We start from the raw sequence: 25,757 nt of genomic DNA on the forward strand, positions 1-25,757 counted from the left end.
AACTAAGTCTCAAAGACATAGACTTATCAAAATATACAAGAACAATTCACAAATGATAATACATACTTGAAATCCTTTATTTAAAAAAAAAAAAAAAGGGTCATAGTTTTACTGTGTTGGTCTCAAGGGTTGTGATGTTAGACCATGTTGTACCGATTATAGCCTGAATAAGAATGTTAGTATAAATAGGACAGAGTTCTTAGCTATAAAATTATGTTCACAGTATAGTCAATACTTAGTAGTTAATTAAGGAAAAATCGTATTTTAGTTTATTCCACTAAGACCTTTGTGTAATAAGTAATCTGGCCTACAAAGAGAGGTCTGGCCTTTGTCCCTACTCTTGGGAGGTAATTCTCTTTTTTCTAATGTTTTCTTTTTAATTTTTTTTTTTTGGCCGTATCGCATGGCAAGTGGGATCTTAGTTCCCCGACCAGGGATCGAACCTGCGCCCCCTGAACTGGAAGGCAGAGTCTTAACCACTGGACCGCTGGGAAAGTCCTGGGAGGTAATTCTAAAGTCTTGGAATTTCCTATTCATGGTAGACCCCTGAGACCACAACTGATAGTTTATGCTCACAAGATGACTCAGAATGGGACTGACCACACTTGATAGTCTTAGTAGTGTTTAAGTCCACTTGTAGAGACTAAGTTCAACTATGTGGGCAATATTTCATACATACTGTTACATGTTCATCCTGGGAGGTTAATGTGTCCTAGGGACAAGGAAATACTGAATTTGGAGCCCTCTGAAACTCCACTCTATGCTCTCTTCCTATGGCTGGTTCTAATTCGTATTCCTGCCTTGTAATAAATGTGACTGAGTATAACTGATTTCGGCGAGTTCTGTGAGTTTTTCTAGTAAATTCTCGAATCTAAGCATAGTTTAGGGAAACCCCAGAAACTACAGTTGGTGTCATTAGTCTTGTGCAGACTTGGCAGTCTGGCAAACTGTGCCCTTAACCTCACAGTTTGCCTAATTCTGGGTAACCATATAAATGAAAATTAATGAACTGGTATTTTCTATTCTGTCTAATTTAGTCATTTCATAAAACTGGTCAAGATGTTTTTAAATAAAATGGTGGCACTGGTTTATAAGAGTTGTTTGCAGGAGATACTAAAGGTGTTTATCAGAAGATTTAATTTAAGAAATAAAACATACCTGGTATATATTGAAATCTGCAAGTCTAACCACAACAGAACTAGACATTAACTTAACTTTGGATTGTTGAGGTAACACTGTAGGCGTTTTGGAAGTCCCTTTCAGAGTTGAGTCTTTCTCTGTGGGAAACAAAAATTCCTTTTAATTTATAGTAAAATTATTTTTTACCAGTCACTCTTTTATTACTAAGGCAGCTACTAGAAATATAGATGAACCCTAATTTCTCAAACAAGGTAACATATGTGGAAATACTTTATATATAAACTGATATAAGAACATAAGTTATTATGATGATTACTCTTTTATTTTGTGATAATTATTCTTTAAATGGGAATCATACTTATATCACATTGAAGAAACTCTCATACAATAACTTTTGGGTGGAATTCTTGTTAAAAAGAGGAATCTACCTGTCATTTAAGAGTCTGAAATATTCTACGTGGGTATTACTTTTACTAGTCATATTAATTTAAAAAGTGCTTTGATCTATAAGCCTATGATCCAAATGAGGTACAGGCTTTTTAGACATTAATTAAACACCATATTTATTTACAGAAAATATCATATGGTGAACATACACACACATTCACACAGATACACACACCCAATTAATATTAGGGGAATGACATAATGTTGTTAGAGGTAAAATACCTGTTTGTGTGTGCTGGGGAGAGGCATGTGTTGGGGATTCAGGAGGTGAACCTACATCATGATCCTTTACAGCCTGTTTAAGCATTTCAACGTTGCACTCAAATTCATGTAACAACTCGTTGGCCCAACCATTTTTTATTTTGGTTGCATCACTAAAATACATCCAATGATTACAACTATCTCCTGTAAAATGAATAACAAGTATTTCACTGAAAAATGCACACTTTTCATTTATTCCATTATAGCAAAGCTTCTAATGATAAATATTCATTTTCTCAAGAGATTCTTTAATCTTCCAATAAATTTGCAGCTTTCACCTACTACAGACATTAATCTTCCTAGAAAATATGAGTAAAACATTTAGAATGGAGGGAGTGTCAAAAGCAAATAACCTGGGAGGGTTTCTCTCTAGAACTCATCCTTGGTAGAACATCACTCAAAGTTTCAATAAGAAGCAGCATTGCTGGTCAACCTTCACTGAATGCTCAATCCCTGGCATGCCTCCATTGAATAGAATCCCAGTAAACACCATACAGGAAAAAGTCTCTTCATCAGAGATTTGTTGTAAACTGCAGCCATATATATATATATATATATATACACACACACATATATATATGTATGTATATGTGTATATATATATATCACATATAGGATTTTTGGAGGAAAAATTTTAAATCAGGATTATTAGGTTTATCTGTAGCAATTAAGAAAAGTAGTATCTACATAAAAGGGTTAAGAAAATAAAACCTACTTTATGACTAAAAGTTTTACCTTCTAAATAGGAATGATTTCTATGGTAAAAATTATTTTCAGTATATGTAAGTCACTTATGAATCAGGAGGTCAGACTGTAAGACAAAGCCCTTCAAACAAAACTCTAAACAAATAGTACAACCTTTAAATTCTACCAGGTACTGACACACAAATGACAAACACTGGGAAATTGAAATTTGTGAAGAGAAAATTTTTTATCACATTTTAAAAGTTCTAGAAAACTCATTACAGTTATTTGTTTTTTCTTATTTGTATGAATTAAAAAATAAAAAGCCACATATCACCAAAATGCTGAGATGGGTATAAGGTCAAATTACTTAATTTGGCCATAAACATACATATTTTTGTTTTTATTATTTGGGGGGAATGTGCCTATCAATATGTGATTATTAAAGAACCTATTAACTCTTATCTATTGATGAAATTTAGAAAATACAAAAAAGTTTTTAAAAAAAGGTTCCTGGAATCCTACAATTTAACTAAAATCACTGTTATCCTTTTGCTTTATTTTCTTTTTTGATTTTTGAATATATATAATTAAAAAATTCAAAACAGATTAATAACTTGCTTTTGTCATAATTAAGAAAATAGCACAAATATGTCTTCTATATTCTAATTTTTTTAAGTTTTAAATCAGTTTACAATATTTCCAATTTCCAACAATTATATTTACTAATAATCTACATAAACCTCAATATAAGATTCATGAATATTTTCTATGGCAATTATATTTTCTTGGTAAGATACTGCCGGGGGGGAAATAATAAATGCCTTGATCTCTTTTCTCCTTAAAAAATTAAATTAAAACAAAATAATAAAATAACAACAAAATGAAATAAATTGGCTATATAATTTAAAAGCAAGATTTACATCTTTTAAAGAAATTGTTATACGAACCTGCTTTGTGATAAGGATAATAATCTATAGTTAGCTGTGTAAAAGACAGTTGCATAGCCCCTCCAGTAATACGTCTGTTTGACTCTGGGAAAAGAAAAAGATGAAATTGAAAGAGAGACAGAGAAAGAAGTATTAAGCAAATATAAGAAACATTTCACTTACCATACCTGCAGTCCAAGCAGTGATAACTGTCTCTCTGTTACCAAGGTTAATACAATAAGGATTTTAAGAAATGCAATCCAGGGACTTCCCTGGTGGTCCAGTGGTTAAGAATCCACCTTGCAATGCAAGGGACGCCGGTTCGATACCTGGTCCAGGAACTAGGTTCCCACATGTCGCAGGGCAACTAAGCCCTCATGCCACAACTAGAGAGCCTGTGTGCCACAACTACAGAGCCCATGCGCTCTGGAGCCTGCACGCCACAACTAGAGAGAAGCCTGTGCACCACAACGAAAGATCCTGCATGCCACACTAAGACCCAATGCAGACAAAAAATAAATAAATAAATATTTTTTTAAAAAAGAAAGAAATGCAATTCAATCTAGTAAGTATTTATTGAGCCCCTATCCCCTGCAAGGTACTAAGCTAAAAGGTGAGGATACAAGAATAGCAGAACTTTTATATTTACAGACCTAACCATATGCCAAACATTGTTTTAAATTTTTTAAGTGTACTTATTCATTTGCTCTTCATGGCAACCCTATGAAATAGATACCATTAATATTATGCCTATTTTCTAGATAAGAAAATTAAGTAAATAGGCCAAGGTCATACAATCAGTTAGTGTAGAGCTGGTTTTGAAACCAGGAAATCCTAACCACTACCTTATATCATCCTGCCTCTTGTTGAAGAAGCAAGTGAATCTACTAGGTTAGGTAAGTTTTCTAAAGTCACACAGCTATGTTAAGATTGGAAGTATCTAAAACTCTGTTTCTGTTTTGTTATGTCTGTTCATTTACTTTGTTTTTTAGATTCCACATATAAGTGAAATCATACAGTATTTGTCAATAGGTGATTGCCAGAGGACAGGGAGATAGGGGAAGAAGAAAAATAGGTGAGGGAGATTAAGTGGTACAAACTTCCAGTTGTGAAATAAATGAGTCATGGGTATGAAATGTACAGTGTGGGGAATATAGTCAATAATTACATAGTATCTTTGAATGGGGACAGATCATAACTAGACTTATCATGGTGATCATTTTGAAATGTATAGAAATAACGAATCACTATGATGTGTAATAGGAACTAACATAGCACTGTAGGTAAACTAGACTTCAAAAGCAAACAAACTCATAGAAAAAGAGATCAGATTTGTGGTTACAAGAGGCAAGGGGTGGGGGAAGGGAGAATGCGATGAAGGCAGTAAAAAGGTACAAACTTTCAGTTATAAGATAAATAAGTACTAGGAATATAATGTACAACATGATAAATATAATTAACACTGCTGTATGTTGTACATGAAAGTTAAGAGAATAAATCCTAAGAGTTCTCATCACAAGGAAAATTTTTTTTTATTTCTTTAATTTTGTATCTATATGAGATGATGATGGTCACTAAACTTACTGTGATAATCATTTCATGATGTATGTAAGTCAAATCATTATGCTGTATGCCTTAAACTTATACAGTGCTGTATGTCAATTATATCTCAATAAAACTAGAAGAAAAAACAAAAATAAAAACTAAAAAGGTAAAAAAGAAATCCGAAGTAGATGAAAAGTCAGTTTAACTCCAACATAAAAATCAAACATTAAAACAGCATAGACAAGTCAAATACAAATTAGTATAGAGCTATGTACACACTCTCTATATTAATTTGTTAACTGCAATTTATCTCAACTGGCAGAATTTCTAGTACAGATCTACAATCCCTTATTTAAAATCCTTGGAGCCAAATGTTTCAGAATTCAGAACTGTTTTAGATCTTATTAAAGTAATGTACGTATATCTGTGTATACATACATATATATGTATGTATATAAACACAAAACTGCCAGCAGGTTCTGAGGCAGCACTAAGTAACAAAAGATAGTAATTCTGCAGCAAAACTCAAGTATTTACACTAAGTGGGTATAAGAAAGATGATAAATAGCAACGTGCTCATTTAGATGAAGTTTTGCCAGCAAATGAATTCTTTACAAACTTGTGAAAAAGCATTTCAGACCCTTCTGGATTTCAGAATAGCAGAGAACTGATTACAGATCTTTAAGATGAGGAAGCTATTTTGGTGGAGGGGTTTTCTCCTTAAATAACATCATTTAGCTTATTCTATGAGGGAATATAGAGGGAGGAACGTAAAAGAGCTGAGAAAACACTTTTCTCTGTTTTTTTGCTGATGACTTAACCTTGACCCCTCATTTTGTTATTTTGGTTTGTTTTAACTTTTTCTGATTTTCCTTTCAAATCACTAAAGCAGAAGATGCCAACTACAAGCCAAATGACACAAAAGGCAGACAAACAAAAGACAGCAAATCTCTCTCCAAACTCCAAATCTTCCTTACCTTTTCTGCTCCACCCTTTTATCTGGTAGCTGATATCTGGCTGCCCTTTCTGAAAAGGCAAGGTAACTTCTATTGCTAAGTATAGGAGCAATAGAAGTTACAGGGGTTGGTCTCAATATTCACTCTCTCAGCTTTAAAAATTCAAAGCAACAACTTTCAAAGACATAGATTCTGATTCAGGTCTGAGGCCCCACGTTGGATGTCTCCATTTAAAAAAGATTCTCGGGCTTCCCTGGTGGCGCAGTGGTTGACAATCTGCCTGCCAATGCAGAGGACACGGGTTCGAGCCCTGGTCTGCGAAGATCCCACATGCCGCAGAGCAGCTGGGCCCGTGAGCCACGGCTACTGAGCCTGCGCGTCTGGAGCCTGTGCTCCGCAACAAGAGAGGCCGCGATAGTGAGAGGCCCGTGCACCGCGATGAAGAGTGGCCCCCGCTTGCCGCAACTGGACAAAGCCCTCGCACAGAAACGAAGACCCAACACAGCCAAAAATAAATAATTATTTTTTAAAAAATTAAAAAAAAAAAAGATTCTCAGCTTGATTCTCATGCTCACCAAGGTGTGAGAAACACTGTCCTAGAGGCAGGACTACCTGATGAATCCTTCCAACACTTATGGGCCAGAGACACTCTCTGGAGGAGAAACAGAAATGCCCAGCACCTAGAGTATGGAACCACAGATTTTCCAAGTGACCAAGAGCAGCTCCCTGTTAACCCCATTACCTGTGTTTACTAAATAGGGAAAAATAAGAGAAGCAAAAGCTAAAAGGAAAGAAAAAACCCTCCTAACTGGGATTTAGCTTCCTGACCAAATTTAGGGAGGATCTGGAGTAAGGAGACACAAGAAATGTTAAACAGCCACATAGTTGTGTTTATATGCCCATAGGGTCAGAAAAATGTAGATAAACCATCATGCTGAAAATACATGTGCATCGCTTTTCGGCCTTTTGGCTAAGATCAAGTGAAAATACATGTGCAAATAATTATGAATTGAGTGTGGACTAAAATTTAATTTACAGACAATTTCAAAATTATGAAAAAGTTAATTCCAAGGCAAGTCTAATTTTTCATCAACCTCTAAGGATGTCAGTCGTGAAAAAAAAAATTTAATTTTACCATTAGCATTGACAGCTGACAATTAATTATGCTGAGGTACTAACTATTAAAGCAAAATAAAATTTTATACCAATATACAATGCTTAAAATTACACCTTTCATCTACATACCTCAATGAATGATAAAATTATGACTAGTTATCTTAAGGGTACAGACTACATATTGCATACAATAAACAATCCAGATGTGTAGTAAATTCTAGAAAAACCAAAAATAGTTTCAAATAGCAGCTTTTATTATTTATTACCTTTTTCTTTAGCATGAATATCATCACATATGTGTAGATCTAGATGAGAAATCACTAAATGATGGGAGGTTTCTTTAACATCAAAGTCATTGAATAGTTTCACAATTGCATCATTTAGATCAGGAGCATTTGAAGTCTGTGGTGTCTTCACTTGCTGGGTAGATGGGGCTACTGTAGAGCTCTAAAAGATTCAAAACTGCCTTAGCACTGCAAGTTAAATATTTGACATTCCCCACTCAAAAAAACTTAAATATTTTTAGTAATAAAGTCATAAAAAAAAAAGCAAATACATTTTCTTTTGTATCAGTAACTCAGTTTACTAAAATATTTTCTGAATTATGTAGGAATAAAACTAAAACCTAAAAACTGGAGAACTGTAAATAGTTTGAATATGAACCCAATATGTTTTAGTAAATATTTGAATAGCTATATTTATAGCCCTTCCTGTTTTAGAAAATATATTTTTAACTATTAAAGGCAGCTTACTTAAATATTATTAGTTTTATATATTGAAAAAGAAAACAAATGTGAGCCCTGTATACAACAGCTATATACACTATTGTATGTCCTGTAGAAATAAATCATTACTTTGTAAAAGCATTGGTGATATTATTTAGTACTATACGTGTTCTCATGCCTCTTAAGAGGTGTGGTATGTGCTCTGAACTTGGATATCTGAAGAAGCCAGAAAGCAGAAAAGATTCATAACAGATTGTGAGTTCACATTCTTTTCTCCCCAAAGAGAAAAAACAGAATACTGTTGAAGTATAAAGACATCTGTGAACCTCCAACAGCCTAAAATAACTCTGCATACATAAGAATACTGTGAGATGATATGTACATGTTAGCCATAGAACTATACATGAAACTCTGGTAACAATTAACAAAATGAAAACCAGATTTTTTATTAAAAATATTTTAAAATTTTCTAATTAAGAACAGTTTATTAAAAGTATAGTTATTTACAGAAAATTAAAGTACTATATACATATAGCTTGTATACAATATACATATTCTTAATAGTAAGAACTATGGTCATACTGTAAAAGAATTTCAAAGTGTACTTGGTAAATGAGAATCTCTCAGTGAAAATGATTGGGGCCCACAGTATTTAAAGAAAAGCAAAGATGAAATATAGTTGTGAAGGCTTAAATTCTAGGGGCTCAAGTAAGCTTTTTTACTAATTAACTGTTAAACTGATTTCCATCAGAAAAATCACTTTTTCTTATGTTTTCCCCCATCTACTTTCAAAGTCTTACAGACTATTATTTATGTCTATGATGGTACTGTTTTGAAAGAAAACACTCTCCTGTATTTCTTTAATCATGTATCCTCTTTTTCATCAAGACGAATACTGATACAAATAAAAACATAAGCATTAATCTCCCTACAAACACTTTTCTTCATACTGAGGTAATTTAGGTTTTTGGATGCCATTTGTGGGGGAAAAAGTGGGCCACAATAAACTCTTTTGCCTCATGAATAATCTTAAAAAACTCTTAATTTCCAAGTTTGTAAAGCTCTCAAGTTATAAAGTTGAGCAAAGGAAAACTGTCACCTACTTCACTCTCTAATGCACTCTCTTGGTACCTCAAGTGATCAGGACATTCTGTATGATAACTAAAGTAGTGACGTGACAACTACTACCCAAGAAAGAAACTCCAAAGTAATGTGAATGGTTAAGTACATCTACTATAAAATATTATGGTGTGACAAAAAATACTAATTACAAATACTAATGACATGGAAGAAAACTATAGCCATTTGCTACGACATCCTTACTAAAACTAGGGAAAAATGCAGATGCTTAGGCAAAAAATCTGTAAGGAAATACCCCAAAATGCTAACACTGGTTTTGTTATGGTGGTAGGATTACAGAATTTTGTCCTTGTTTCTAGTTTCCTAATCTGTATCTTTATCTAGCTTCCTAATCTACATTCTATTTTATATAAACATATCCACATATTGCACAAGTAAGAGCTACAGTAACATCAACACATTGTCTATTGGTCTTTAATTTCAATTACCATCTCTGTTAATGACATCCTAAGCTACATAAATCCTTACTGCAAGCCTTAACAGACTAGTGTTTATGTCTATGATGGTAATATTGTAAAATATTATCTCCTGTACTTCTTTAATTATTTTTCCCACTCCAAAATGGAACTCATTATTACCTTTTCTCAGCCTTACCTCCCCTAATCAAACCTGCTTCCTTCTGCATTTACTCTATTGGCTAATGGAATTACCAATTATTTGAAAAGTTCTCAACTCTTCTGTCTTCTTTATCCTCAACTGGTGAAAGACTCAGATATCTCTCCCCAATTTGGCTTGTTTTTTCTTCTTTCAAACCATTACCAGAGGTCCAAGTCCACCCCTCCCCTAGAATCACAATCTTCCTACTCTTCAGTCTACCCTCTATAATACCACTATGTCATACTTGACTTTTGTTTCCTATTTAAAAACTTCCACTGGCTTCTGCATGCCTATAGGAAAAGTAAACATATAATGCTCATCATGTCTAGTTGCCACTTACTTCTGCTTAAGCTCAGGCTACCTGCCTAGGAAAACTCTATTCTACGCTATGGTCCAGTATTCTGTTCATCAAACTTTTAAAATTAGGTTCCCTTGAAGAATTATGAAGACATCTTATTGGATAAATATTAATTATTGGTAGAATGATACAGGGTTCACCATCAATTCTCTGTTTGTTTTTATCATTTAAAGCTCTGGGAAACTTTGTTCACATAAATAAGTAGATTAGAATGAAATGAATTTTGTTTTAGCAATGTGACACAATTCTTTGAACTCTTTCAAGTTACATGCCAGGATTCACAAAGTGATCTATTGCAAAAAATTTTTAATAGTCTAGCAGCTGACATTTATTAAACTTCCTTCAACTGTGTTGAAAGCAAAGAAGTGGGAATCACCTAATTTGTTAGTCTGTCATGGGTCATTCACTTCCAACATGGACAGCAATATTTCAAATTGCCTGTCTTATTTTCCAGAAGTTTTTGAGTTAAAACCCTCCCTTCCCCACCCCCCACCCCCAACAAATCCATCAGAGTAAGAAAGAGGATGAGTAAGAACGCCTTTCATTTGTAAAGTAGGATACTAGGATACGAGTAATTATGGAAAGGGAGAACCAGTCTGACATCTTAATACAGAACATTCTCACGTAGCCCAAATTTAAGAAAGAGTACAAATCAAAATGGAAGATGTGAAACAATTTCTTTAAAACTTGGAAAGTTGTCATATATTCACAAGGCATGTGTACCTCACTCTCAGAAATAATGCTCTAGGAACACCAAACCCCTTATCTTTATCAGAAAATACCGGGCTCTTTAACACCATCATACTTTGGCAGATTCTATTTCCTCATCCAAAATACCCTTTCCCTCACCTGGAAACTTCTACTCGTTTTTAAGACTTAATTTCATTATCCTCTTCGTGAAACCTTTCCAAACTCCCCAAGCAGTTGATTAAAACTTCTCTGTGCTTCTCTAATCTCCTCATCCCCATTTTTAATTCTGCACTCTAGCATTTACGTTGAACTGCAATGATTTGTTTTATATTTGATTCCCTATTACACTGAGATCCTTGAGGGCAGGATCAGACAATATTTATTTTTACATCCACAGCATGTAGCCCTGCACCTTATGACAAAGCAGACAGGCAGTAAACAATGTCAATTTGATAGTCACAGGAAAGCCCATGCACCAGCCAGATCACCAACAAGCTATATATCTAAGATGTAATTACTCTGTTTCTAATGAAATAATTCATAGAAGTATGATTTCACAATACCCTTTAAGTCTTTATTGGATAGATATAAAAAGTCAATCGTACTTATAAAATTATCAAAAGACGCTACACTTTGGGATTTTCAATGTCCCTTCTACAAAAATCTTCATGTCAAAGTCTCAGAATTTACTACTAGGAAAGATTAGAAAACCTTTCTCTTTTAAGAAAAAACTAGTACTGCGTCTGATTTTAAGAAAGTGATCAATAAATAGCTTCCCCCATTTTCGTCCCAGCCATCAGACAATTCTAACAGTTTTGTGTTCAACTTCAGCAATTCCCTAGGGCTTTAGTTTCCTATTTTAATATTAATCCTTACATTCTTTCCCTTGACTATAATTACCCAGGTTTTTTCCTTTTGCACTTACTTTAGTAATTTTTAAATTGTATTTTTTTAACTTCCTGAAAAGAAGTATTTATAACATTAAAATACTTTTATGTTATCAGTAACTCTGATGCCAAGCACAGACCTCCAAACAAGGTAAGCACTATATAGATAGAAATACATTTAATATATGCTTTCATATAGATACCATGTAGGTAAAACTAATATAGTAAGATATATAAGAAGATTCCTGGACTCAAAGTATTATAAAGTATTTTGCATAAAGAAAACAACCAACCATTCTGATTTTTAAACCATTTACATGTAAAGTGAAGTGTTTTTCCTATTAACATATGATAGCATACCTGTGTAGGTTCAGGAGCCATACTCTTCCTTTGTTCTGTTGATTTTTCTATTGCTTCACTAAGAGATTTTGCATATTGTACCATAGCCTTCAACTGGGAATCCGTTAAAACCCATAATAAGTCATCCAGCATTAGAACTAACTTTGTTGCAATGACATTGCAGTCCTTTAACTGTCAGGAAAAAATGATTCATAAAATTAAGCCAAGTAATTAAACTTATAATGCACTTGTATCTTTTAAAAATTTAAAATTTTTCAATGGTTTAAATATGGATCCTTCCTTATTCACCAAATATTTATTGAGTTCCTATAATATGGAAGGAATACCTCCTAGCATAGGAGATACAGCGGTAAAAAAGACTGACAGATTCCTGTACTTTAACAGGAACAAGTTATATAGGTACAAGTATTTATATAATTTAATTTTTCATTTATAGCTAATAAATCATGTAATTACCTATGTTAATTCAACCCCAGTTGACCCTTGAACAATACGGGGGTTAATGCATATAACTTATAGTCCGCCCTCTGTATCCAAGGTTCCTCCACATCCACAGATTCAACCAACCTCAGACCATGTAGTACTGTAGTATTTACTATTGAAAAATATCCACATATAAGTGGACCCATGCAGTTCAAACCTGTGTTGTTCAAGGGTCAACTGCAATTCTAGTAGAAAAAGGGGCATTAAAATTAATTAAAGGGACTTCCCTGGTGGTCCAGTGGTAAAGAATCTGCCTTACAATGAAGGGGATGCTGGTTCGATCCCTGGGCGGGGAACTAAGATCCTACATGCGTGGGGCAACTAAGCCCACGCACCACAGCTACCGGGCTCGCACGTCTCAACTAGAGCCCACGTGCCACAAACTACAGAGCCCACGTGCTCTGGAACTCACGGGCCACAAATACAGAGCCCACGCACCCTGGAGCCTGCGCGCCACAACTAGAGAAGAGAAAACCCGCATGTCACAACTAGAGAGAAGCCTGTGCGCCGCAACGAAAGATCCCACATGCCTCAACTAAGACCCGATGCAGCCAGAAATAAATAAATAATAAATAAATAAATCTTAAAAAAAAATTTAATTAAAAACTGAAATGCTATTTTAACCACATTTCACATTTTAGAATATCTGTATTAAGTGTCATACTCTGAAAAATTCTTTTCAATTTAATTTAGTACAGTGATTTGTGTCTAGTACTAGAAAACATATTGCTGAGATTTTAACTGAGCCAAGTTTTTAAAAAAGTCATTACTCCCCCTCATTAAATTTCATCACAATCCACAGTGGACTCTCAAATACTGACATCCTTAAGTAGCTATCTTCCTTATTTATCTAAATTACCAGTCATACCTTAACCTTCTAAAACTAGTCGTTTTGGTTACTAATAGTGAAGACTTTACCGTTTACCCACTCCTGAGCAAGATTCAATAAGGAGAAATAAAATTATAAAACAGTTAATGTTCAATAAATATTTGGTAACTGAGAAATCTATTCAATTTATCAAAAATAAAAATCTGCGGGCTTCCCTGGTGGCACAGTGGTTAAGAATCTGCCTGCCAATGTAGGGGACATGGGTTCGAGCCCTGGTCTGGGAAGATCCCACATGCCATGGAGCAACTAAGCCCTTGTGCCACAACTACTGAAGCCTGTGCGCCTAGAGCCCATGCTCTGCAACAAGAGAAACCACCGCAATGAGAAGCCCGCGCACCACAACGAAGAGTAGCGTCCCACTCGCGGCAACTGGAGAAAGCCCACGTGCAGCAACGAAGACCCAACGCAGCCAAAAATAAATAAATTAAATAAATAATTTTTTTAAAAAGACCCTATTTCCACATAAAGTCACATTAAAAAAAAAATCTAAATATTAAACTTAGAAACCTGAAAAAATGTTATCATTACACTAGATTTCTTCAAATATTGCTTGAGGCACTATATTTCCTTTTATTTTGCACTGTTTTAATATGCCAATATTTCAGCTAAAAAATAATTTTAAATTTCCCATCAATTCTAATAGTTATCACATAAATCAAAAAGGTAACCCTGTTGACTTACTCTTCTTTTAAGTGTGACTCTGATTTTTGATTGGTTGGTTATTAATCGAACAGGAGCACACATAATTTCAAGATGTGAGCTTTGGGTAGCATCTGCCTCTATTCGAATCATCTGCCAATTTATTTCCTTAAAGGTCAAAACCTAAAGAGAATATAGAGATTAGCTTCACTTACACAAAATAGAATAAGAAAAATGTAGATTTGTAAAAACAAAAAAAAAGTTATTATAAAAATGTACTCTTCACTAATTTTCATATGACATTCTAGATCTATCCACTATGCTTTAATTTTTTTTAATTGTAGAATTCCAAATTCAGTAACACATCTTCATAATTATATTCATCATCTGTAAAGCTGTTAACAGTTTTATTCTAAGTAATTTAATTTTAATATAAAGCACAAAGAACATTTGAATTATGTAACCAAGAAGAATTTAAAAAACATATTTTAGTTATGTAAATTTAAAATTCAATTCTGAGAAGCTAAGAAGTTAAAATAGGACTCATTAACTCTGTAAGTTGAAAAATTACAGTAAAAACAATAAAATATGCACATTATATAATTAAATAATTAAAAGTAGTACAGAGAAAAGTATAAAGGGCAAAAGTAAATCTAGTAGTATGTGAATATAGGCAACCATAAAAGTAATTATTTTAAATATACTTTTTTAAAATTTATTTATTAAAAAAAATTTTTTTTTTAACATCTTTATTGGAGAGAGTGGCATGGACATATATACACTACCAAATGTAAAACCGATAGCTACTGGGCAGCCGCATAGCACAGGGAGATCAGCTTGGTGCTTTGTGACCACCTAGAGGGGTGGGATAGGGAGGGTGGGAGGGAGACCCAAGAGGGAGGAGATATGGGGATATATGTATATGTATAGCTGATTTACTTTGTTATAAAGCGGAAACTAACACACCATTGTAAATATACTTTTGTATTAATCAATGACTAAAACATTTTTTAAACAAAGAGAGAAAAGGAAAAAATCTTTACCTCTCCTCTCTGTGGATCTTGAATACGAGCAAATCTTAAATCTCCATGTTCCCAGTTCGCATTTACACTATAGATCCGTAGCTGGGAAAGTTCAAAGGATGCATTGAAGGCTTTTGCTCCAATGCGGATGACAATGGAATTTACAGAAACAGTAATTCCCTCAACTACTTTTTCAGCAAAGCCGTATTCACTGGGAAAACAAAGCAGAACAAAATATAATGCACTAAAACCAAAATAAAATCATTAGAAGTGAAAAGGTTTTGTTAATATTCTCACACAAGTACACAAACTGCCATAATAGTGTTCATTTTTGTTTAACAAAACACATTTTGGTTAAAACAATAATCTAGTCTGGTTACATGTAAGTTACAAAAAAAAATGTTCTTCTCAAAATGATAAAAGGTTTTTAAAATTGGAAGTTACTCTCTAAATTATTATAATCACCTTCCAAAGTTGCCTATTCTCAAAAAGCATTAGTGCACACACTGGCATCAATGAAGTAAGTAAGAGGGCTAAATTCTTAACACAAAGAAGGTTGCAGAGGCCAAGTGGAATCTCATAATTTAGAAATAAGGTCAGAAAAAGTTCACATTCTCTAATTCAATTCAGCAAATATTGAGCATCTACGATGGGAACGATGCTAGGACATAAAGAAAACCAAAGTAGAGTTGTGGCATTACAGGGTTTGCAAGTTACCTGGGTAGGAAAAAAAACACATATCCTAGCAACTGAAACATGAGGCAGTCTGTAATTAAGTGTTTTTAAAAAGGAATCATCAGTACACTTGGTAGAGGAAGAAACTGTTCATAGTTAATGAGAAATATATCCAGGAAAGAAAGATGAACTTTCCTCAAGGAGGGATGAAAAGGAAGGGAAATCTTAGAATAGGGAAAAGCATGAGCAAAGACATGGAGAATAATAAAGTAAAGGTCACATTTCAAGAATGATAAGTACAGTATGACCTGAATATAGACTATCAGTATATTTTGACAGGGGGGTGGTGAAAGTTTGCCAAATTGGCACCTTACTTCAATTATGACCATTATTCCTAAATCTATATCACTATCCAGATCTCTTGCTGTAACTTCAGATGGTAAAATTCAAATGTCCACCAGATAGCTCTACCTGGCTGCCTCTCACACATTTCAAAGCCAACATGCATAAAAGTGAGGCCATCATTTTTAATGATCATGCACATTGCTCCTCTATACCTATGCTATGCTTCTTGATTTACTATCTTAATGAATAAATAAAATTACTCATCTTTTCTAAAATTTAGATGACTTATCTTTTAAATCAGGATATACTTTGTAGGTTACATGTAGATTGCATGAAATAATGCGTATGAACCACATCGCCCATCTCTGGACTCATGATACTGAAAAAGATATAACTGTTATTTATAGTATTATAAATAGCAGTATATTATTATTAATACTATTGGAAGTCTCTGAGCCTCCGTTTCATCATTTGTAAAATGAAAATCATACCTACTTCAAAAGGTTGCTGTGGTCCTTAAGTGAAATGGTATATGTGTAGTAATTTATACAGTCCTTGGCTTGACTGAGGTAATTTTGTTATAAAAAAAGGTGGTTGTCTACCTGGGGTTTAGAAGATTGAGAACTGAAGAGGAAGAGCTCATCAGCATCCTAGGGAGGAGTTGCTGTGATCCTAAGGACAAATACTGGTCACTTAGACAGAAATATTCCTGGAGTTGGAAGAATATTTCTATTAATATTATCTGAGAATACCCTTTGGAATATCCAAATCCATCTACTCTAATCTATGCACATTAAAAAGTGCTACAATTGTATTGGACGATTTACCATCAGAAGGGTGAAGGCTGACTCACTGACTAATGTCTACATGTTTCTGGTTTATGTCATCCATTATAAACTAAATTTCAGTTTACAAATGAGTCTCTTCTGAGTTTGGTTAATCTTCACATAGATGTTTATCTCCTTCTGTGAAGTGATAAAATCAAATTTCTGAACTTACGAAGTTTACTAGACCATCAATCTGTGGGAGCATTGTTAGCCTACAGGTTCTGCACAGAAGGAAGGGCCACCCTGTTAATTGTTAATTTCCCTCTATTTTAATCTCTTAGCTAGAGATAAAATCAAATAGATCAGTGTTTCCTTAAATTGCATGACTATAAAGAATTGTTGAAAATACATATTCATATTCTTGATAACCATTCTAGACCTGATGAATCATAACTTTAAAAGAGGAGCCTAAACAACTCTGAATTTCATAAGCACCCTAAATGATTGCTACAATTAGTCAAGTCTGGAAAACACAGAAATAGATTAACATACTACCACACAATATAAGGACTACCATCATGTGATTACAAAGCCAAAATTATAAAGCTTGTTGATACCATAAAAACATGAATTGGGAAGAAAACTATCAACTACACTTAGCATACAATAAGAAAATACCTAATTTCTGCCACACCTAATTAAAATAAATCATTTGTTTATAGCAACTTTCCTGATCTTCTTTTGCCCTTTTAATAGTCTTATAAACATCTCAAATTTTTCTGAGTCTAGCCAATTTTAAGATCAACTGCTCCAACCTACTCTATCTAACCTGAAATCATAATCTAAACTTTAAAATCTCAAATTGCTAGAAAATACATAAACTACAAAGAAGTTCATGTGAAAGCTCTTCTCCCCATCACTATTACATATAGTCCAAATATAAACTGTATATCTGATAAATCTGGCCTTCAGTCAACTCTCAGCAGTGGATGGATCACCATTTGATTCCCACGTGAAAAGCCACTGATCAGACTGCAGGTATTCTCACAGAATGCATTAATAAATGGTGGCTCAACCTTGGTGAAAGAGGAGGAAAATATGAGAGTGCAAGAAAGAGAGTATGTGTGTGTATCTGTATGTGCATGTTCATTCTCAAGAAGAGTTTATCACTGGTTTTATACAGCAGCTAGAATACTGTAAATGTTCAGGGCTGCTATGTTGTACAACTTGAGGAGGCACTAATCACATTAAAATCAATGTAAACTTTTTACGTGAATAGCTGCACCATCCAAAAATAGTGCAGAAAACCTGTTTTGAGGAAATGATATATAATACAAGATCCAAATTTACTGAATGCAAAGATAAATAGGCAAGTTTTTGAAGATCTATTTTTTAAGAACTATTCTAACTTCTCAAGGCAGCTTTGTGAAATGCTCCCCATGCTCCTACTTTATTAACATCTGATTTTTATCTATCAAAATTCAATCTGTGTAAAGTGTGAGCATTCTATATTTAATGAATTTTAGAGTAATCCGAAAGGTCTATAATTTTTTAAGGCATCAACTTAACTCTTAAGAGTCATAAAAGTTCCACTGATGCATAGAACAAATGTTATACAGAGAATGTATTCAGAGACCAAGTAAGAGACTATCTGGTTTAGAATGCCTAAGCTCTTCTTTCATTTTCTGCTACTGCTCTGCATTTGATTGATCATTAGTATTTAATATCAAGGAAAGCAAGATGAATAAAAGAGGCTAAAAATCAATTCTGCTACTTTTGCAATGTATTTACTGAAACTGTAAAATGTTTGATGGGAGAAGTGACTAAAATAGAGACTGAAGTTAGGAAATTTTACTTTATGTCCCATTACTGCAGATAACGGAAAAAAAAATTCCCTTTGCCAGTCATACAGACTAATGGAAATAGCTTACCTTTGTCCTGAAGCAGTTGCAATTGGTGATGGGCCATTTGGGTTTCGTGGTTCTTCACATGTACTCATTTCCATTATTACTTTATCCAAGGACTAATAAAAATATATTAAAAATGTAAACATTAGATATTTTATTTTATGTATATTATGTAGATATTATTTAAGACTATTTTCTCTTTCATTTCTTTAGGAGCAAAGAAAACAGTAAGTAAGCAGAGTCATTTTAAATGTTTCTCTAGAGGTCTAAAAAGAGAAATACTAAAAAAAAAAGTGCTTAGTCCTTTCTCAAGGCACTTATTATCTGGTGGAAAAGCTTATTACAGGAGTATAGGAGAAAAAAACTATAAGAAGTAGCCATATACTGCTGAGATCATCAGGTTTTACAGACGTATAATCGCTAATCCAAGAGTGTACTACATTATTAATTGATAAATTAGGTTATTTATTAATAAATAGGACTAAACCACCTCTAAAAGCTTAAACCTGAGCTTTAATTAAAACCTGGGCTAAATAAAATAAATAGAACTAATCTAAAACCTGAGATTTAAGATGTGTAACTACGAAAAAATGAAATATGCAAGAAATATGAAAAAGTAAATACTCTCATAGTAAAAAACTTTCTTTCTCAGTCTAAGTTTTTTCTTGAAGGAAGATCAAATGTCCTTAGTAGTCACTAACACATCTCCAGTCATTCTTCATTCTCTATTTAATATTGCACTTATTATCTGAAACTGTCTTGTTTTGTTTACTTGTTCGTTGTCAGTCACCTTGTAAAAATATGTTCTCTCAGGGCAGAGGGGAGGTGCTCAGTAAATATTTGTGGTATGAATGAATCAATAAATGACCAAGTGATCAGTTTTCCTTAAAAAGTGAAGTATATTAAAGAACGTATTATATTAGATCAGTAAAAGCAGAAACACAGAAAGTCTGGACCAAACTTTATTAAAAGAAGAATCCCATAAATAAAGTATAATATACCAATAAAAAGTTAAAAGATGCAATAAAACATACCAACTTACAATATAATATTCTAGACCTGAAAAACTTTAAAGACCCTCTCATTTTAAAGTTCAAACTTCTCATTTAAGGACTGAGAAAACTAAGTACCATCAAAATAGAATGAAAGTTAACTAGCAGAGAAGCCATGAGATTATGTTTCTATGAGACAAAATATTAATATTAGCAGAGTTGTTAGATTATATGCATATATAAGTGTTTACTTCTGAAGCAATTCAGAACTTACCAAACAGATGGGATGTGTTTTCAGTTTTGTCCATGGTATCTACAAAAGAAAATTTTTCTTTCTTTAAAATAAATCATTAAAAAAATAATGTAAAACAGTAATCGACACAGATGCTCTCTTAACATAGTGATAGACATACCAAATTATATCAGATGACTTTTTTCTTAAATTGCAAAATAATAAACTGAGCAATTCATTCATACTCTTGAAATCAGCTGCACCTATTTTATATTAAAAAAGACTACTAGCCTTATTTTCTTGGTCATCTTTTTAAATAAAAATTTGGGGTTCTCTTAATATCTTTTTTCCCCAGTTCTGAAAACACATTTTAATTTTGTAGTTGAAGAATTCCCAGCAAAGCATAATCAGTGTTTTGTTCATTTAACAATTTTTTTAAATTCTAGAATTCCAACCAATCTCCTTGTAGGTATTCAAGACAAATACAAAAGTGAGACCATTAATGTTAAATGCAAGTAACGTCAAATAAATAATGTTCAAATATATCCTGCACTAAAAATGTCATATTTTTGTAGACATTTGGGTTTATGGAGGATAGAACAAAAATTAAAGGTTACCATCAAAGGATACAGCAACCTTTCCACAGTCTTTTCTTTGGAGCCCAATTTTAATTTTATGAAAAGTTAGCATGCAGTATTTCTACTGAGTAGGCTCTCAAACTCTCTAAGTAGGCTCTCAGGCTCTCTAAGCCTAATCTTTAAGAGAAGGAAATGATACGACGTACGATTAGAGCCAAAGATAATAAGAAAGCTTAAGTTTTAATAAGCAGAAATAATATTAAAAGAAAACTTTAGAAACCTCAAAATAAAAAACAAATGAGGAAAAGAGACAGAATTTCAAATAAAAGTATAATGTCCAGAATAAGATAACTTATCAGTCCTTATGTGTTCATTTGAAGTAGTGTTTACTTACTACAAATTTAAATTGTCCCTTTTGACAACAAATCGTGTGAAAAAAATTTTAAATATGTACCAAATTTAACAAATTATTTTATTAGTAAAGCATCAACAATTTTATTTAGATATTAATATTAAATTTTAATAAAAATTAAAATCTATAAATTAATAAATATATATTAGCATTCAATTAAATTCAAAAGGCACACATTCATGCAATTATTTATACAAGGTATCTGTCTTTTAAAATTATGTTAATAAAAATGCTTCTTTTCAGAATTACCTAAAACAAAATATTTATTTTAAAAGATAGGGATGAAAAAAAAAAAAAAAAAAAAAAAAAGATAGGGATGAAATAAATAAAATGAAAACAGAAAATGCCTTGCACAGATATCAAAGTCTCACCCTAATTGATGCTTTATTACAAAAAACTTTGTTGATAGCAAGCCATGTTGGCAAATCCAACATATTCTGGAGCACCTCTTCATCCAACTCCAAATTCTTCAGTTCACCTTCTCCTTTAAGGGTACTTAGATTTATCTTGTCAGGAGATAAATTTTTGGTAAATCTGAAAGAGAATATATATTGACATTTATTTTAGTGTTAGTTACTGTACCCCTGAGTTGTTCTTGCAAATATACAGAGCATTAAGAATGTAACAGCAGCACTAAGAAACACAAAACCACAATGATAGGCTCTACTCTAATCCATGTTTTTCAATGTGGTTTTGTTATTATTGTTTTGATCTCCCTTGTCCATAGCTCTCTTACACAAAGTCTACAGTATTTTTGGTACACATTTAAATATCTTATAACCAGATACAACCAAGCTCTAGTTCTTACTGTCTTTCAAATTTATGAATACTTAGTTAGTATCCACTATTTTTCAGGAACTATGCGAGGCTTTGAGCCATCCCCTACAACATTTTGTTCACTTCGCTACAGGCAATATCACAGAAGTGGATATTCCTATTTTGCTAACCAATCTACAAGTAAGGTAAGGAAATGAGGTGGCCCTTTAGAAGTAGTAGCAGCAGCAGCTGCCACCACTGCCATTTGTCATGCCAAGAGCTTAATGAAAGTGCCAAAAGTCACCTAGGAGACGGGACCCTGAATTCTAATTAAAGAACTCAAATTCTCTATAATGATTTAAAAAGAAAAGTTCTTAAACTCAAAAGAAAAGATTGAAAATAATAATAGTTAAAATAACAGTGAACATTTTCCAAGGGTTTATTGGATACCAAGCTCTTCTCTTTGAGTGCATGCGTTACTAATTTTCATGATAACCCATTAGGGTCAATACTATTTTCATTCCCACTTTTTTTTTTTTTTAATATTTATTTATTTATTTGGCTGCACCAGGTCTTAGTTATGGCAAGCGGGATCTTCATTGCTGCGTGCGGGATCTTTAGTTGCGTCGTGCGGGATCTTTTAGTTGCAGTATGCGGGCTCTTAGTTGCAGCATGTGGGATCTAGTTCCCTGACCAGGGATCGAACCTGGGCCCCCTGCGTTGGGAGTGTGGAGTCTTAACTGCCGGACCACCAGGGAAGTCCTTATTCCCACTTTTTACAAGAGTAAATATAAAGAGAAACTAACTTATTTGCCCAATGTCACAACTAATAATGATGATAATAGTAATAACAATAAATTACACATGCACTTTAAAGAACTTTCGTATATATTAATTCTTAACACAACCCTACAAAATAAAAAATTGCTAACTTTACCCAGCCTTACTTTTTCAAAAGTGAAACTATTGACAAAGTTAACTACTGGCTAACAAAGGAGTTATTACCCAGTCTTCTACCATTTTTCTGATATTAAATATTAAAGTAACAAAATGTACCGGGTTATTTACATGCCCTACACATCAACAAGAATCAATATGCATATGCTTCTGCACTGACTCTCAACCAGAATTTCTTGAGCCAGATCTTATCTGGATTCATATCTTCTCACAAAATGTCAACACATTGACTTTGTCAAGATAAAGTTCATATTTAACCCATATTTGACCAAAGATGCTGAGTTGTTTCACACTTACCACCAATCATGTTTCATTAAATAATATGAAGTTTCCTGAGAGGCTGCCATTTCTAATCATATAGGAATGACCTGCCACCGCCTCAAGGCAGAATATTAGTGCAGAAGGGAGCATTCAGTAAGTACTTATTGAGGATTCACTATTCCGACACATACACTGGCAAGCAGTATACTGAAGGTTTTTGCCTTTCTGAAATGTTCAGTTTAGTTGGTGAAGAGTGAACACAGTAGGGGTTCTTAATCCAGATCTTCATTGAAATAGGGACTTTTGAGCTGATATCTAAAGGATGAGTAATAGAAGTTAACTAGGCAAGGAAAAGAAGGGGGCAGGAAAGAAAGCGTATTCCAAGTAGAGGGAATAAAACATATAAAGGTTCTGAGGCAGGAGGGAGCATGGTATAAAGTGGAAGTGAAAAAAGATCAGCATCTGGAATGTAGCAAGAGAGCCAAGGGAGCAGTAGATAACACTGGAAGGACAAAGAGAGGACTGATTACACAAGGCCTTGACTATTTTATTCATTCATTCATTCATTCAATAAATTTTAACTGATATCTATAATTTAAAAGGCACTAGGCAGGGTGGGCTTCCCTGGTGGCACAGTGGTTAAGAATCCACCTGCCAGTGCAGGGCACACGGGTTCGATCCCTGGTCAGGGAAGATCCCACATGCCACAGAGCAACAAAGCCCGTGCGCCACAACTACTGAGCCTGCGCTCTAGAGCCCACAAGCCACAGCTACTGAGCACACGTGCCTAGAGCCTGTGCTCCGCAACGAAGAGTAGCCCCCGCTCACCACAACTAGAGAAAGCCCGCGCGCAGCAATGAAGACCCAATGGAGCCAAAAATAAATAAATAAATAAAATAATTTTTTTAAATAAATAGATAAATAAAAGGCACTGGGGATTTGACAATAAACAAAATAGATAAAAGTCTCTTCCTTCATGGAGCTTAACTGGGGGGTGGAACACAGAGAATTAAGAAATAAGTTAAACATATAATAAGTCAGATTCACAGTGAAGAGGTACTTCTTATAGTTGAAATAAGAAATACAAATTTAAGTATATTATTTAACCTCACAAATGTAAGCAATGGAAAAGCTAACAATAGTGATATAATTTATTAGGTATTGTAGGTCGGGAAAATTTGGAGTGGTTAATTTAGTAAAATCCTTACCTATCTTGGCAGAAAGTGAGTATGCAAGATCTAACACTGATACATCTAGAATGAACAGCATAAATATATAATTTAGAGCTAGTAGGGTAACAATGAGGTAAATGCGACTGCCACTGGGGAACAAGATTGGAGGGATCAGGAAAGGATGGGTTGGAGGCTTGTTGCTTTTTGTGTTCAGCCTGCTTGAATTCATTCATTCATTTATATAACAAATATTTGTTGTGTGCCAAAAATGTGCCAGACACATAAATGAAACAGATGAGTGGGGGAGACAGGGTATTTTCTAACACAACAATGCCAAAATTTGAAACTGAATATTAGGCAGCCTTGTTCTTAAAATTTTTTTATTAGGTAATTGAGGCCAACATTTTGCTCCCCTCTTCTCTTACCCTTCCTCTTACATTGTCATTCTGTAACACAAACTTTTCAGTCAGCTGGTGGCCACACCCAGTCTTGTTTTTTGGTGTTGTGGGGAACTTATGAATGGGGCAGTAAAGGAGAACTCTTACCTGTCCTACCTTTCCCCTCCAATGGCATGGCTAGGAGAGGCCCCAGGATTTCTGTGGAGGGGATTTGTGGTTGTGGAGTTCCAGGTAGCTATGAGACACTGCAGTGAGCTGAAGCAGCAAGGATGATAAGCACACTGAGCAGACTACTTTGGAGCCGGAATGAGAAAAGCTGTCTCTTCTGTATATATGCAGGTACCAGAGTAGTGCATACAGAACCACCTGGGAGCACTTAAAACACTCAATGCCCAGGCACAACCCCCTCCCTTCCCACCCTCACCACTACCAATTAAATTTAAAAGTCTCTGGCAAAGGGACCTCAGGCACATGATTTAAATCATTAACATACAGTTCACAAGCGATTTCTGCACAAATGATTGAGTTAAAAAATTAGAGCTTCAAACCACTTTTCATTCTGATATTCATAATATAAAGTCCAAGAAAGAACAACACTCACTTCCTTGACCTTATAATACATAGTTATAGTGTAAATAGAAAATGTATGGCTTTTATTTCATTAATAAGGTTAATTCTGTGGTCAAAAGGCCCCCCGCCACCAGCAAACATACTAGTTTACAGTTCTAATCTCACCTCTTACCCTCAGTGTCCCCATGCTGTTCTCCAAACATACCAGGCAAGCTCTCCTCCTTAGTATTTTTCACTGGCTGCTCCTACTGCCTGCAACACCATTTCCACCATATCCATAAGGCTAAGTCCCTCACCACCTTAGAGTCTACTCAAATATTACCTCCTCAATGAGGCTGCTGATGAAACAAAATTATTTTAAGGCAGGAAAAAAAATTTAACGTGTAATTTTCTCTGCTGTTTGAGCCACTATACCTTCTCCTTAGTGTGCATTGTGCATCTGCATTATACATTAACTAGATTCCCTAAGAAGATGTAGGAATGCCTGCACACACACACACACACACACACACACACACACACACATCAATTTCCTGTTGGCACCAGCAAGGAAATTCCTTAGGAGATAGCATTCCCTCCTTAATCATGTAAGGGGTTATGATGACCCACTACTCACTTTGTTGAACTATGTAAACTGTCAATGTCACCTTGATGTTTAACCCTTTGATGTATAACCCTTTGTCTCAAAAACTTATATAACTGTGCTTTGACTTCTCATGGGCAGAACAGTCCTCAGAGCTTTCTGAAAGACTATCTCCCTAGTTATAATTTTCAGATTGGCTTGAATAAAATTTTCCATTTCTTTCTTAAAAAAAAAAAATTAAGTCAGATTCTGATAACTATGGAAAAAACAAAGCAAAAGTAAGA

The 25,757-nt window shown here is 34.1% G+C and overlaps 1 protein-coding gene across 1 annotated transcript in view; it reads right to left on the reverse strand.

Annotated features, from left to right (window-relative positions):
* BLTP3B (bridge-like lipid transfer protein family member 3B) overlaps positions 1-25,757 on the reverse strand; it is a 95,760-nt gene that overhangs the window by 36,267 nt on the left and 33,736 nt on the right. The window contains 10 exon segments of the mRNA XM_059936740.1: positions 1,159-1,277; positions 1,810-1,992; positions 3,483-3,566; positions 7,345-7,525; positions 11,836-12,006; positions 13,889-14,029; positions 14,890-15,079; positions 18,587-18,678; positions 19,829-19,867; positions 21,148-21,310. Coding sequence (XP_059792723.1) covers positions 1,159-1,277; positions 1,810-1,992; positions 3,483-3,566; positions 7,345-7,525; positions 11,836-12,006; positions 13,889-14,029; positions 14,890-15,079; positions 18,587-18,678; positions 19,829-19,867; positions 21,148-21,310 — 1,363 coding nt within the window.

The sequence above is a fragment of the Balaenoptera ricei genome, chromosome 10 (genome assembly GCF_028023285.1).
Source record: "Balaenoptera ricei isolate mBalRic1 chromosome 10, mBalRic1.hap2, whole genome shotgun sequence".
In the NCBI taxonomy this organism is placed as follows: Eukaryota; Metazoa; Chordata; class Mammalia; order Artiodactyla; family Balaenopteridae; genus Balaenoptera; species Balaenoptera ricei.